The following is a 14,458-nucleotide window of genomic DNA, read 5'->3' on the forward strand; positions in this document are numbered from 1 at the left end:
GAGAGTAAACACAGAAATGATGCGAGCTGTTGGACGCGAAAAAGACCGAAGATAGACATGCGTGTAAAATGGAAATAAGAACGTATTACCAGAATGACACTGCAATGGTTGTCAAAAAGAAAGAATAAAAGAGAGAGAAGAAAAGACAAATTGAATGGGGGAGTACTAGAAAGCAAGTATAATCACGGCCTAAGAGAAAGAAAGGGATATAACGGACCGAGCAAGATGGACAGAGGCTCCTGAGGAATGAATCCATTCATTCAATTAAGAAAGGCAGACCTCAAAACTGAAAATAGGTAAAAAAAAAAACCTACAAAAAGGTTTCATAATTGATAAAATCAGAAGAACTGAGACATTAGTAACTAAAATCATCAACTAAGACACAATTCAGACGCGTAATTTGGTGCAAGTTTCAAAAGCAATAATTAATAAAGTTAATTCCACTTTTTAAAGCACTTTCTGCAAACAGGGCTTCATTTCTTCTCTATTTTTTGTACCTGAGCCAGACTTTATTGGGAACTTAATTCTTTTACAGTTCCCTAAAGGGCAAGCTGTACTAGAGGCTGCTGAAGATACCAATATATCAATGGTATCTTCTTTACGTTCTGTATATTCCCTTGGTAAATTCTTATCCTAATTACTATATGAAATCTTAACTGAAATCCTTTACCAACATAGGTTCTTGGAAAGAATCATGCATTTAATCCAGCTAAATCTAACAAATTGTAGAATAAAAGCAGGGAGACTCCCTACGATCAAATATTCCCTAAATTATGAAAATCTGTAGACGATTTAAATTGTTCGTTTTGAGGGGAATGAGTTAAATGTTCAATAAGAAACCTTATTTGATTTTCTTACAACGGTAAGAAACTAAATTAAATATTTCACAGAACAAAAAAAGAGAAAAAAATCACAAAAAAAAACTCACTTTTTCCTGACGAGAAGTCCACAAACAGATGTCTTCGGCCGTTTAGGCCCAAAATGTCCCACAGAACGAGCTGCTGGGTAATGAAAACGAGCACTACGCTCTTTTTAAAAATCTTTCTTCCGGAAACTGCCCGGCCGAATGCATAAAATTCGGATCAACGTCATTAACCCCAGCTACAACAACGAAACGATACCTGGAAGCAATATCATGAATGAATAAATAATTTATTTATTTTTAAGACTAAAATAAAGTACTAAATCACCTATTTGACACAAAAAAAAAAGACCTCTGAATTGAAATTTTCCAAAAACCAGAACCTCAAGACCATAAATTGAAAAGTTCAAAAATGTTTAATAAAATAAAGCTAACTTTTATCAAATTTTACTTTATTATGACTAGAAAACTTTAAAATAACTAATAGATGAAAGTTTAGAAGCTTTCAAATTAAATAAAACGTTTACTAAATTCCAAATCACAAAAGGATGGTCCCAAAACTTAGGGTCCATTATTACTTATAATGATTTAACATTAAATGAATCGATAAAACAAAAAATTATTATAGCTGGTTAAAGCTTAAAACTTATACTTTCAGATTATAATAAAAATTTTAAGTATAAAATAGAATTTATAAGCAAATTTACCTGAAGTAATACGAACACTTCGCCAGTACAATTTCCATAATGGCCGCCGACAAAAAAAAAGTGTAATTAGGATGATACCGAATTTGTAATTCTTTTTTTCAATACTTTAATAACTTTTGTATTCTAATTCTTTTTAATGAATATTACAGTTTAATATAAATAAATACAATACAATAATTTATTAAGAAAAAACTAAAGAAATTAAGATCTTATGAAATAATTTCAAACCCAATAAAACACCTCGTATAGTCTCAAGCCCCTTCGCTATTCTCTTGTCCAACGAAAAGTACTCTCCAACCCAAAGTTCTTTTACGAAAATTCCTATTTCACCTTAATATAATTTGAAAATGGATGAAAACCGCTATTAATAGGAAAATTAATAATAAAAATATAATTAATTAGATTCTTTTTTTTAAAAAAAAAGTCTGGACCACAAGGTCACAGTGAACGATTTTCCTAATAAGATTAAAGATTTATTTTCACGTTAAACGGAAAAGTAATTACTTGTTTTTAAAGCTTATAAAGTAAATTTTCACAATATAATAAAGTTTTTCCTTTTTAAATTAGATTGTATTAACAAAACTTACATTTAACGCAAGGACAACACAAATCGCTAACCGTAATGGAGGACGCAGAAACTTGTGAAAAATCCAATGCTACCTTAACTTATTAATCTTGACTTTAACGAAATAATATTTTTTTACACTTAATTTATAGCAAAAATATACATTTTCACAAACTCTAATTTCGCGTAAATATATATGTGCCTTCAATTTTATTGTTTTTCTTTACTCAAAAGGATTATATTTAAAAAAAAATAATAATTAATAAAAATTTTATATTTAAAGGTACTCCCGAGGGAAACCTTACGTTAAGGTTTTGTTCAATATCAGCTATCCAGAAGAAATAACCTAAATTATATTCCCTATTTTAAAAAAGATATTTAAAAAAAAAACTGACCTGTTTTTTCAAAACATTTTTTGGCCAACGTTTATTTAAAGGGGGCTAATTTCTCTGAATTTCATGAATTCAGATCTTTACCTAAAAATGCTATTTCTTATATTTTAAACGATTTCTTGGGTCCCAAAAATATTTATATTAGTCCCTAGCTAATTGGCCCTGAAGATGACCTAGTCCCTAGGTCGAAAGCTACGCACAATAAACAAATACAAAATATGGCTGAAATTGGTATTTATTTTTGTCATCCTATTATACTGAACCTTTTATTTTCGCCTTTTATAAAGATTCCATCTTAATAAAGCAGGAAGTCGACTTATTGGCAAGTCTGAGGCCCTATTTGTGAGGCATAAATGTACCTGTCTGTAAGCAATATGTCTGTAAGACATATGTACCTGTCTGTAAGAAATCGGTGGGACTGACCTGACCAAGAGAAGCTCACTTAGAAGGTAAAACTAAACAGAGGAAGTTCTGGAGTGTTTTTCCAGAATAACGGAAATTACAACTGGAGTCAGAAGGCCTTGAGATCCATCCGTGCGAATGGACTTCCTTATTGGGATCATTGTAAACTCACGGGATATCTGAAGAAGGAACGGAATGACATGGGTAGCCTCTTTGGGGAAGATAAAAGAGAGTCTCCTGAACACCAACCATCATCCAAAGTAGATTTGGATGACAGGACGTTGGTGGAGGATACTCATTTCCTGGAAAATTCCCAGATTCTGAATTTTCTCAGATATCTCAATTTGGACTTGCAGGGAGTGACTACAGGATGAGTTAACTTTACCCACACCAAAGTAAATTCAAAGTGTGGAGTAAATTCAACACCTCCACTAAAAAACTACACACCTGATGGCTAATTATTTCAATTCTAAGATTCTGAAGAAGCTGGGAAGTCAGTTTACCAAAAAAGACACAACTAAATTGAAAGAAAAGGAATTTTCAAACCAAATTGAGATAATTAAAGAAAAGGGAAAGACCAAGATAGATTTTTAATGCTTAAAGTAAAAATGCCTTCTTTTTTTTTCTTTCAAAGAAGATGCTTAAACAGTTAAAATGGAAAGTTTATAATCTCTTTTCGATTTTCATGGTCAATTTTCCAGTCTAATAATCTTTGACCAGAGTATGGCCTTCGTCATCTAGTTTTCACTATTGATTTTACAATGTATTTCTTTTCTATTTTTCATTATTTATTTTTTAATTTAAAGGTCAATGATTGCTAATTGCAAGTAAATTCAGTAATTTTTACTGTTCAGTAATGGGTCACTAAGCATTGTCTTTAAGATATTTTTAAGATCTTAAATGTTGATGACAACAGATTTCTTAAACTATTTTCCATCATTTTTTGAATAGTTCTATTCTAACTTTTCTAAATCTTTGAAAATTCTATCAGTCTCAGAACTTATTAGGATTCAGAGAAGGAATGATTCTACTCACCAATTTTCCGAATTATAGGATTGCTTAGAGAAAACAGAGGGCGAAAATTAGCTGCTCAAATCTCTCTTTTGGTTACTTTGTTTGAAGAGGATAAGTTTTCTAAATTTGGGTTTGCAGTGTGGGATGCCAGTTGTAATTGGGATTACGAACAATATGGACTAGCCACTCACTCGGACTAGAGGCGGCCATTTCTAGAGGCACCTCTCCAGCTCCATTCTTTGGAGCATTGAAAGGTAATAACCTAGGATCAGAATGCGAAAGTTCATCCTACTAGCCTCTTCTGGCCAAAGACAAATGACTTTCTCCAAAGAGAACTCACTGGGATTGGCTTTGGCAGTTGACCCGCATAAAGCTGAAGAGCTCTTGCTCGGCTTAATCAGAAGGGGCTGCTCTTTTAGTGAGCACAAACTGCTCAGAGAACATCACCAAAGACTGGGTAGGTAAATTTCTCATTAGTTCCAGTCCAGATTGTGACAGAAAGAGAACAGAATTGTGAATCAAAATGCCAGACTGTGATATGAGACCTCTAAAAGTTACAAAATTAGAGAAAATAATTCGCAAAAAACGACTACAGAACCACAGGACCTTGTTAAAACAAGAGATTTCTACTAAAATATAAAGAGTATCCACAATATGCCTGTTTCGGTTATACGAGTAGTGCCTGGGGTACAGTCCTGTATTTTCTAATCTAGTTTAGAGACTCAGTTATACGAAAGGGTTTCATACTTTAAGGTCAATGCTGGCCTAAGTATCGTAATGATAGTCAAATATTAACTTTAATAAAATACTAGTATTATAAGGGTCTAAAGTAATTATTAGTATTATTCCATCACTGTATAATATCCCCTAAGTTCAATGCTGTCAATTTTATTGCTAACAATTATTGAAAATTAAATTCTGTAACAATACTTACAAGTATAAACCTCCAGATTACTTTTTCTTTTAAATAAAAACTTCCAAAATGGAAATATCACATCACACCCAATCAGATTTTGGTATTTCAGTTCACAGCTCTTCTGAAAATACATAATAAAAAGTAAACAAAGTTTTAAGATAATTAATCAATTCATGATGAGAAGACGTGATAGCAAAAAGAAGCTGAGAATCAATCTTGATTTTGTTTTGTTGAATTTGTGATTTAAATCACCATGATACATGGAGCAGAATATTCAAAAGGCACTTATAATTAAACATTTCCTGATGATCTCACTGTGTATTAGTTGTTTTTTAAATTTTCTAAGTATACACTCAATCAGAACTAGAAGAGAATTTGCATTGCTAATACACTTTCTATAATAATTTTACCAATTAACTAGAAAAAGAAAATTTCAGCATTTTCTGAATTTTCTGCTTTTACTAATTAGATTAATCAGAGAAGAATATGGTGAAAAGCAATGAACCAGAAAAAAGAAACAATAGTGGGGAAGCCGTCTGAATCTCAGATATTCATCAGTGATAGTTACTTTTAAATATTAACCCTTTGTTATTTTATTATTTTGCTATCAAACATCATCTTGCCAAAATTAATTGGATCTAAGCTGTTAGATGAAAAACTATTCATGATTTTGCTTTCGTGAAATTTTCTCGTTCCGTTTTATTCTTCAAGAAGGAAGAAAAGCTGCTGAAAGAGTTTAAAATGAGGTGAAGAGGAAGCGATTTGAAATAGGAATATTAACTATTTGGTATTAGCAACTACTAACTATATTCAAAGACCAAAAATGGGTCAAAGGAGACGAGAACGAGCTTTACAGTTAGAGCGTGGTAATTGCCAAACTTACTAAGTTGACAAAGGACCAATAGTGAACAGACATCGAAACAAAACTTCTAAAAACTGCGATAGAAGCTTTACATTCAACAAATCTGCCCTAGATTTATATTTGAAGCAGAAAGCCTAAAAAGCTTAAGGAAAGGTTAGCTGAATCAACAAAAATTACCTATTCCTCGATGGATTAATGAAGTGAAAGGGATTCTACGCATTTAAATTTTACGACAGATAAAAACAACGATATTACCCATCATGACTGACCCAATCAACAAACACCCAACAACAAATGAAATGGGTTTAACGATCAATAATGTCTGCAAAAGTTACCAAAAGCTAATAATGTGGATGCTGTGGAATCGTTTAATGAATCAGGAAAAGCTAGTGAATTTCTTATAAAAACATATACTTTTTAAATAAACGGAAAAGATGGAATTCATTTGAGTAAACAATGGTATCATCTTTAACTTTGTACGAACTTATAGGTTTTAATTTAGTGTACGTAACTTGTAAATCAAAAATCGTTTCAGATGGAAACTAAAGAAAGAAACGTTTCTAGTAAAGATGAGCATTTTCCATCTCAGTTCACTTGAATTTCATGCTTCTATGAGGTGCTATTTTACCTCAATTAAGATTTGTATAACAATAAAAGTTCGATACGTTGCGTAGTCAATAATATGTAATGGAAATTGTAGCAGGTTTTACACGAAGAAACATCAAGTAGCGACATTTTTATTTTGGTAAATTTTGCCTTATATCGGTCGCATTTACCCAGATTCAATTTATCTCCACCTTAAAACTGTCTTATACTCAATTAACAGTTATTAAAAACAAATAAAAGAAGTTGCAAGCTGTAACTTAAACTAGAACAATCTATAATGCTTAATTTCACTGTATCTCTAACACAAATAATCAATTAGACAACCCATTGAATTAGGCCACTCCAACCAACTCTATATAAAACAAAAAATAAACAAAAATTACAGAAAATCTCAAGCAGGTTGTTTTAAAAAAAGTGTATTGTTCAAAAGAAAAGTGGGGTTCACAGTAAATTATTTCATAGAAATTATCAAGACTTTGAATCCTTCCTCAGCTTCCTCTTGCCGATGTTGGCCAACACCACCTAGTAATTTGTAAGTAAAACAAAGCATAACAAATAGTTCCTTCCACTCTTCCGTTCATCAGTTGCCCTCTTTGTAACCTTCATTCGATTAAAGGTTCCGCACCATCACTAAAGATGACTTATAGTCTAGTGAAGGGAGGGAGACTCCATAACAAATCGGCCTTCCAAATATAACTTATAGAACGATCGACTGCTAGACTCGTTGTAGTGTTTCGATTAATCATCAACAGACAACAATGTTATCCAGTCAATGCTGTTGGCTAATTGTTGCATTTTGTATGATAAAACTAGCATCTACAGATGAAGACAACTCTACCAAAGCTACACCGATGGAAGTGAAAAAGGTATGCTTAATTTATTGTATTTTACTGACTTAATATCACAAAGCCTAATTGTATTTTATTGAATATTAAATATCAAGCATTTAAAGCCAAAAAGTTAATCTAGATCCTTAAAGTAATACTTACAGATTTAATCTTTATAGATTACAAAAAACTGTTTCAAACATTTAAGAAAAGTGTCGTCCAATACTCCTCAGAACAGACTTTCCCAGTGGAGGAGTTGCAATGAATTAAACCATTTCCATAAGCTTTTCTTTAAATCACCAAAAAAATTCAAATAGGAAATCTGTAAAAATAAATGCAATTTGTAAATTAACCTGTACATTCATGCTTGTACCAAAAATATACTATTTTTACACATATTTTATCTTTGTCTCCTTTTAGAACAACAAATGCAGGGCAAAGAATAATGATTAGGAATTAGACTTACTTCTAAATAATTAAAATGAAATAGAATTAAGTGCTAGGAGCCTTCTCAATGCACTGCCGGCCTTCGGATAGTGTTATCTAATTTTAGAAATAACTTCCCATCACCGCAGAGTGGTTCCTGAAGAGAGAAACCTAAGGGCAGCTAGCTGGACCAAAAACCCAAGCTTTTAAGTATCAGGAAAAAAAGACCATAATTCATTTATAGATTTTTTTTTATAGTATAGGGTGAGAAACGTTTTGGGGTCTATGCCAGAACCTCCTCAAATCAGCCTTTGAGGCCTAAACCATAATCTGTTGACATAAAATTCCCTTGTTTCCATATTCTTCTCGGAACTTCTCTTCGCTGAAGCTCATCCATTTTTGTATTCTTGCTAAGACGGAAAAGATATTATGTCTGCAAAGTGAGTTGACCCATCTACAGCCAACGGAATGATCTCCTCCAGACAAGTTTATCCTTTCTCTGACTCTAGTTCTTGGAAAGTGGTAATGGTCTGCCATAAATTACTAAAAGATTTAATTTACACATTCAAAGGATCCATATTTGCTATGAAATCTCACAATAATACGTTCATATACAAAACAGAGCCGACTTTTCACTTATATAAAAGAAAAGGACCAAATTAATTCCAGGATGACCAGGATGTCATCCTGGACCTCTGATAGAATGATTTCTTTATTTTCATCTTCTTCTTTTTTATCTTACAAGAATATCGACGTAATTTCTCTATGGAGTAAATTTAAACGGAGATAAACAAATTAACTTGAAGAGTCACGCCTGAAACTGATCTCAATTTTGCGCTTGCCCCTAAATAATCGATTTTATTGTTTTTTCCTTTTCAAAAAACAAGATCAACTTTAAATTTTGGTGTATGTTTATTATGTAGTATTTAAAAATATAATTTAACACAGTCTTATAGTGATTAACTATAGTGTACTATAGTAACTATAGTGATTAAAGTCTCACAGTGCTGCCGCGGAACTTAAAGACGTCTAAGGGCGAAACTACATTTTTCTGCCCCGCTTACAAGTGAAGTTCCAAATTTTTTTTTTTATTCAAATTTTTAATACTGATTGAGTTTTTCACTTGAATCCCTTCGAGATTTTCTCCAGAATAGTTCGAACTATTCTTACCCTATATAAGTACTCACTATAGATATAGACCAATAACTTTAGTTGAAAAATTTCGAATTATAGATTCTCAATAAGTGGAAACCTTTAATTTTCTTTTTTAACTTATATTCTACGATTTTCCAGATGCTAGAAGAGAAATGCACCAAAGAATACTCACTCACTTGTTTAAAACTGGACTTGGCTAGATTGATTCCATCGCTAGGAGCTCGTCGATCTTATCGCATCTTTCCTGGACTGGTTGTTGAAGCCGGTGGCTTTAGGAGTAAAGTTGTTGGAAGCGGATTGCCGCCAGAAGCTGTTGAACCAGCCATAGATCTGTACCTTAGCCATGGTCTGGACTCATTTATGGATTCTTTGTCACTTAATATCAAAGTTATGGATCGTTCAGTGGTGGACAAGGTGAAAGATATCGGCTATAGAATGTTGAACGATACATCAGCTTTTGTAGACCAAGATGATGTTTCTGGAAGAGGTAAGAATCTTTAGTTATGAAAAAAAGAAACAAAAAACATAGCTTATTTATAAAGTTACTAAGAGGGGCCAAGCTTTCCCAAAGTTCGTTGTTTTGGTTTTAATATTGATATTTTATACGTATTCTCTTTATGCACATATTATTACAATTCTAACTTAATACATTTTCACTTGATTGCGGTCTCATAGGAAAACACATCTTTACTATTGCAAAAAAGCATCTTCAGCTATAAAAAAGTATCCCCAATTTCTTAATAAAATTTGTAACCTGTCAATTATATGTAAGTTAAGAACATAATCAACTTAAGGAGCGAGCAATCAACCAAATATTGATTTTGTAAAACGTAATGATATCCTAAAATATATCTTAATAAATTACTCTTCCTTAACAAATCATCTTTAACATCTAGAAACTTCAAAACTTTATTCTTCCCAACAGCAAATTAAATATAATAAAATAAAGCAAAAATGTTATAGGTCGACGCAAAAAAATGAACAACGCGCTGCTAATTGGAGGAATGATAACAGCTGGCACTCTGTTGGCGTTGACCATGAGCGCCATCTCTGCCATGGCAGGAAAAGCACTCCTAGCATCCATACTTAGTCTAACTTTGACCTTGCTAAGTCACCGAAACGGTCATGGAGGCGGTTCACATAGCAGCGGCGGCGGCGGTGGTGGTGGCGGAAAAACCACTTATGAAATCATCACGCACTCTGTGCCGCATCATGATCAAGACTACCATCGCCAAACATGGGCGGCTGCTGAACCGGCTGCCGCTCAAGAAGCTTATCATTTTGTGAAAGCAATCAATCCTACGGCGCATTAGTTACATGTCTAGAAAGGAACGCACTTTGACCTGTGATAATTTTGTTTTTTCTTTCTCTACAATTACAGAAATGATCTCTCTTAAAGTGTTGAACATAATGGGTAATGCACTGACTTCAGTATTTCGTCAAGAACAACAAATTTCTAAGCTCTCATACTACCACAACGAAGTTCTTGCTACAATTACCAATTGATTGATTGATATAAGAATTATGACGTACATCTACTGAAATTGCACTTTAGAGGGAAGCTTACTTCATAAATTTTCGAATTTTCCTGGGAAACTAACTTAAACAAAAGTTATAAAACTGCATGTATACAATCAATATAACTCATTTAAAGAATATAGTTTAACCAGTTCAGACTTTTCTGAAAATTCATCAATTTCAGCCACTCATTTATAATGTGCAAGGCCCAGAAACGTAGATAATACTGAAACGGTTCTTTAAAAGAAATTCAACCCTCCAAAATGGATTGCCCTGATTCGAATTTAACAAAAAAAGGAAATTGTTTAAATAACAGCTGTAGACCATTGCAGTACAATATGAATGCAAAAGTAATAATACGACATCGTAAAAACATTTTAAGAAAGATTAACTATAAAAGTTAGACAAGAAATTAATTGACATTATCCATTACTCATATAATGTACAAACTATTTTGTATTACTATTTTATGGAAAAATAAAAAAACATATTCTTATTTTAATTACCTTAATATCTATAGATCCATGAAGAAAAACATTAATCCTTCTTGTGATTATGAAATCCTGGAGTTCATCCACTTTTGACTGGGATAGACCTAATTTCAGCAAATGAAATAATAACCTGTCCAAAAAAATAAATATTAAAGAATGAACGTTTGATTTTGCGATGAGCATATCCCTTTCTTCATTAATTATTTGAAAAAGTGAACATAAACTGGAAACAGTAGTTAAGACAAGCTAACCTACCAATTTCTCCTATCAACTGTCTGCCAATTACCCAATTTTCTAGGAAAACAAACGTAGACCACTATGTGAATAACCTATATGCCAGGTTAAAAAGAAAATCGTAAGATACGTAGTCGAAAAAAGTCTCAGAAAGTAAGAATCAATTTTCAGTGGTTGCATTTCCAATTACAATCGGAACTCATTTAAGCGTTTATCATAAAACGTAACTCATACCACCGTGTATAACGTTAAAATGGTACTGTCCGATGAAACTTACAAACCACATTTTTTTTTACCCCAAAAGTATCCATAATCTTAGGTTATTAAAAAACGAATAGATCGAAGTTTTAGCAGACTTTAATTTTTCGCTTATAAAAGATATTTTGTTAACAAACACACATTGACAACTTTTCTAAACTAATTTTTACCACACAGAAGATTCAAAAACAAATATTCTAAGAACATATTCAATTTTATGAAAAGTTCAATGATAACAGTCATTTCCCTACCGAATATACACGGAAAAGAAATTAAACATCTGCATGTGAATGCTATCTAACGGCGTTTACATAAACAACATAGTAATAGTAGTTCAACTGCTCATCGCTAGAAAGCATGAAAATGCCCTTTATAAAAGTTTTGAGTTAAATAGTAAGTAAAGTAATTGCCTATTTCTTCAGGTAGGCTTTACATCCAACTACCAAATCAGGTGTCGTGGACAAAGCCGACTAGCAAACATACTTTACTGCAAATTTTTCCACTAATTTCAAAGCAATGTACCTGTTTCTGTATGTCATAGTCATAAAGGGCAATAGTAGATAACCAACAAAACTTTGTGCACTGGTTGTTACAAGCTCTTTATCAAAATAGTTCGACAAAACATTTACTACCTTTTCATGACCTTATTACGAACTATCAAATACAAAAACAGCAGCATTGCTGGGAAATAAGGGTACAATTCTTGACTTTTCCACTAGCTTGTACTTCTTCTTTTCCAAAATAGATCGACCCAACATATACTATCTACTCTTGACCTAATTATGAACTATCAAATACAAAAACAACAGCATTGCTGGGAAATATGGGTACAATTCTTGATTTTTCCACTAGCTTGTACTTCTTCTTTTCCAAAATAGATCGACCCAACATGTACTATCCACCCTTGACCTAATTATAAAGTATCAAATACAAAAACAACAGCATTGCTGGGAAATAAGGGTACAATTCTTGATTTTTCCACTAGCTTGTACTTCTACTTTTCCAAAATAGATCGACCCAACATGTATCTACTCTTGACTTAATTATAAAGTATCAAATACAAAAACAGCAGCATTGCTGGGAAATAAGGGTACAATTCTTTATTTTTCCACTAGCTTGTACTTCTTCTTTTCCAAAATAGATCGACCCAACATGTACTATCTACTCTTGACCTAATTATGAACTATCAAATACAAAAACCGCAGCATTGCTGGGAAATAAGGGTACATTTCTTGATTTTTCCACTAGCTTGTACTTCTTCTTTTCCAAAATAGATCGACCTAAAATGTACTATCTTCTCTTGACCAAATTATGAACTATCAAATACAAAAACCGCAGTATCGCTAGCAAATAAGGGTACAATTGTTGATTTTTCCACTAACTTGTACTTCTTCTTTTCAAAAATAGATCGACCCAACATGTACTACCCACTCTTGACCTAATTATGAACTATCAAATACAAAAACCGCAGCATTGCTTGGAACTAAGGGTACAATTCTTGATTTTTTCACTAGCTTTTACTTCTTCTTTTTCCAAAATAGATCGACCCAACATGTACTATCTACTCTTGACCTAATTATAAAGTATCAAATACAAAAACAACAGCATTGCTGGGAAATAAGGGTAAAATTCTGGATTTTTCCACTAGCTTATACTTCTTCTTTTCCAAAATAGATCGACCCAACATGTACTATCTACTCTTGACCTAATTATGAACTATCAAATACAAAAACAGCAGCATTGCTGGGAATTAAGGGTAAAATTCTTGATTTTTCCACTAGCTTGTACTTCTTCTTTTCCAAAATAGATCGACCTAAAATGTACTATCTACTCTTGACCTAATTATAAAGTATCAATTACAAAAACAGCAGCATTGCTGAGAAATATGGGTACAATTCTTGATTTTTCCACAAGCTTGTACTTCTTCTTTTTCCAAAATAGATCGACCCAACATGTACTATCTACTCTTGACCTAATTATAAAGTATCAAATACAAAAACAACAGCATTGCTGGGAAATAAGTGTAAAATTCTTGATTTTTCCACTAGCTTGTACTTCTTCTTTTCCAAAATAGATCGACCCAACATGTACTATCTACTCTTGACCTAATTATGAACTATCAAATACAACAACCGCAGCATTGCTGGGAAATAAGGGAACAATTCTTGATTTTTTCACTAGCTTGTACTTCTTCTTTTCCAAAATAGATCGACCCAACATGTACTATCTACTCTTGACCTAATTATAAAGTATCAAATACAAAAACAGCAGCATTGCTGGGAAATAAGGGTATAATTCTTGATTTTTCCACTAGCTTGTACTTTTTCTTTTCCAAAATAGATCGACCCAACATGTACTATCTACTCTTGACCTAATTATGAACTATCACATACAAAAACAGAAGCATTGCTGAGAAATAAGGGTATAATTCTTGATTTTTCCACTAGCTTGTACTTTTTCTTTTCCAAAATAGATCGACCCAACATGTACTATCTACTCTTGACCTAATTATGAACTATCAAATACAAAAACAGCAGCATTGCTGGGAAATAAGGGTATAATTCTTGATTTTTCCACTAGCTTGTACTTTTTCTTTTCCAAAATAGATCGACCCAACATGTACTATCTACTCTTGACCTAATTATGAACTATCAAATACAAAAACAGCAGCATTGCTGGGAAATAAGGGTATAATTCTTGATTTTTCCACTAGCTTGTACTTTTTCTTTTCCAAAATAGATCGACCCAACATGTACTATCTACTCTTGACCTAATTATGAACTATCAAATACAAAAACAGCAGCATTGCTGGGAAATAAGGGTATAATTCTTGATTTTTCCACTAGCTTTTACTTCTTCTTTTCCAAAATAGATCGACCCAACTTGTACTATCTACTCTTGACCTAATTATAAAGTATCAATTACAAAAACAGCAGCATTGCTTAGAAATATGGGTACAATTCTTGATTTTTCCACTAGCTTGTACTTCTTCTTTTCCAAAATAGATCGACCCAACATGTACTACCCACTCTTGACCTAATTATGAACTATCAAATACAAAAACCGCAGCATTGCTGGGAAATAAGAATACAATTCTTGATTTTTTCACTAGCTTTTACTTCTTCTTTTCCAAAATAGATCGACCCAACATGTACTATCTACTCTTGACCTAATTATGAACTATCAAATACAAAAGCAACAGCATTGCTGGGAAAAAAGGGAA

The 14,458-nt window shown here is 32.6% G+C and overlaps 2 protein-coding genes across 21 annotated transcripts in view; one reads left to right on the plus strand and one right to left on the minus strand.

Moving 5' to 3' along the window:
- Positions 1–9,053, minus strand: part of LOC141446838 (uncharacterized) — a 366,903-nt gene extending 357,850 nt beyond the window's left edge. For 19 of the 20 annotated variants that reach the window (XM_074113692.1, XM_074113691.1, XM_074113680.1 and 16 more), the window contains exons 1-4: positions 8,911–9,053; positions 7,316–7,475; positions 4,877–4,979; positions 929–1,121 (exon numbers count right to left, since the gene is read on the minus strand). The gene's annotated coding sequence lies outside the window, so the exon portion shown is untranslated. Of the gene's footprint in view, positions 1–928; positions 1,122–4,876; positions 4,980–7,315; positions 7,476–8,906 lie in introns of all 20 variants that reach the window. The other variant, XM_074113675.1, reaches the window with a different exon arrangement.
- Positions 7,028–10,553, plus strand: LOC141446834 (uncharacterized). The gene is made up of 3 exons (XM_074113669.1): positions 7,028–7,192; positions 8,873–9,221; positions 9,698–10,553. Exons 1-3 carry the CDS (start codon positions 7,085–7,087, stop codon positions 10,045–10,047), a joined length of 807 nt encoding a protein of 268 aa, XP_073969770.1. The 5' UTR covers positions 7,028–7,084; the 3' UTR covers positions 10,048–10,553.
- Positions 10,554–14,458: the final 3,905 nt, after the last annotated feature.

The sequence above is a fragment of the Rhodnius prolixus genome, unplaced genomic scaffold (genome assembly GCF_049639745.1).
Source record: "Rhodnius prolixus isolate KJV_2025 unplaced genomic scaffold, Rpr scaffold_7, whole genome shotgun sequence".
Classification (NCBI taxonomy): domain Eukaryota; kingdom Metazoa; phylum Arthropoda; class Insecta; order Hemiptera; family Reduviidae; genus Rhodnius; species Rhodnius prolixus.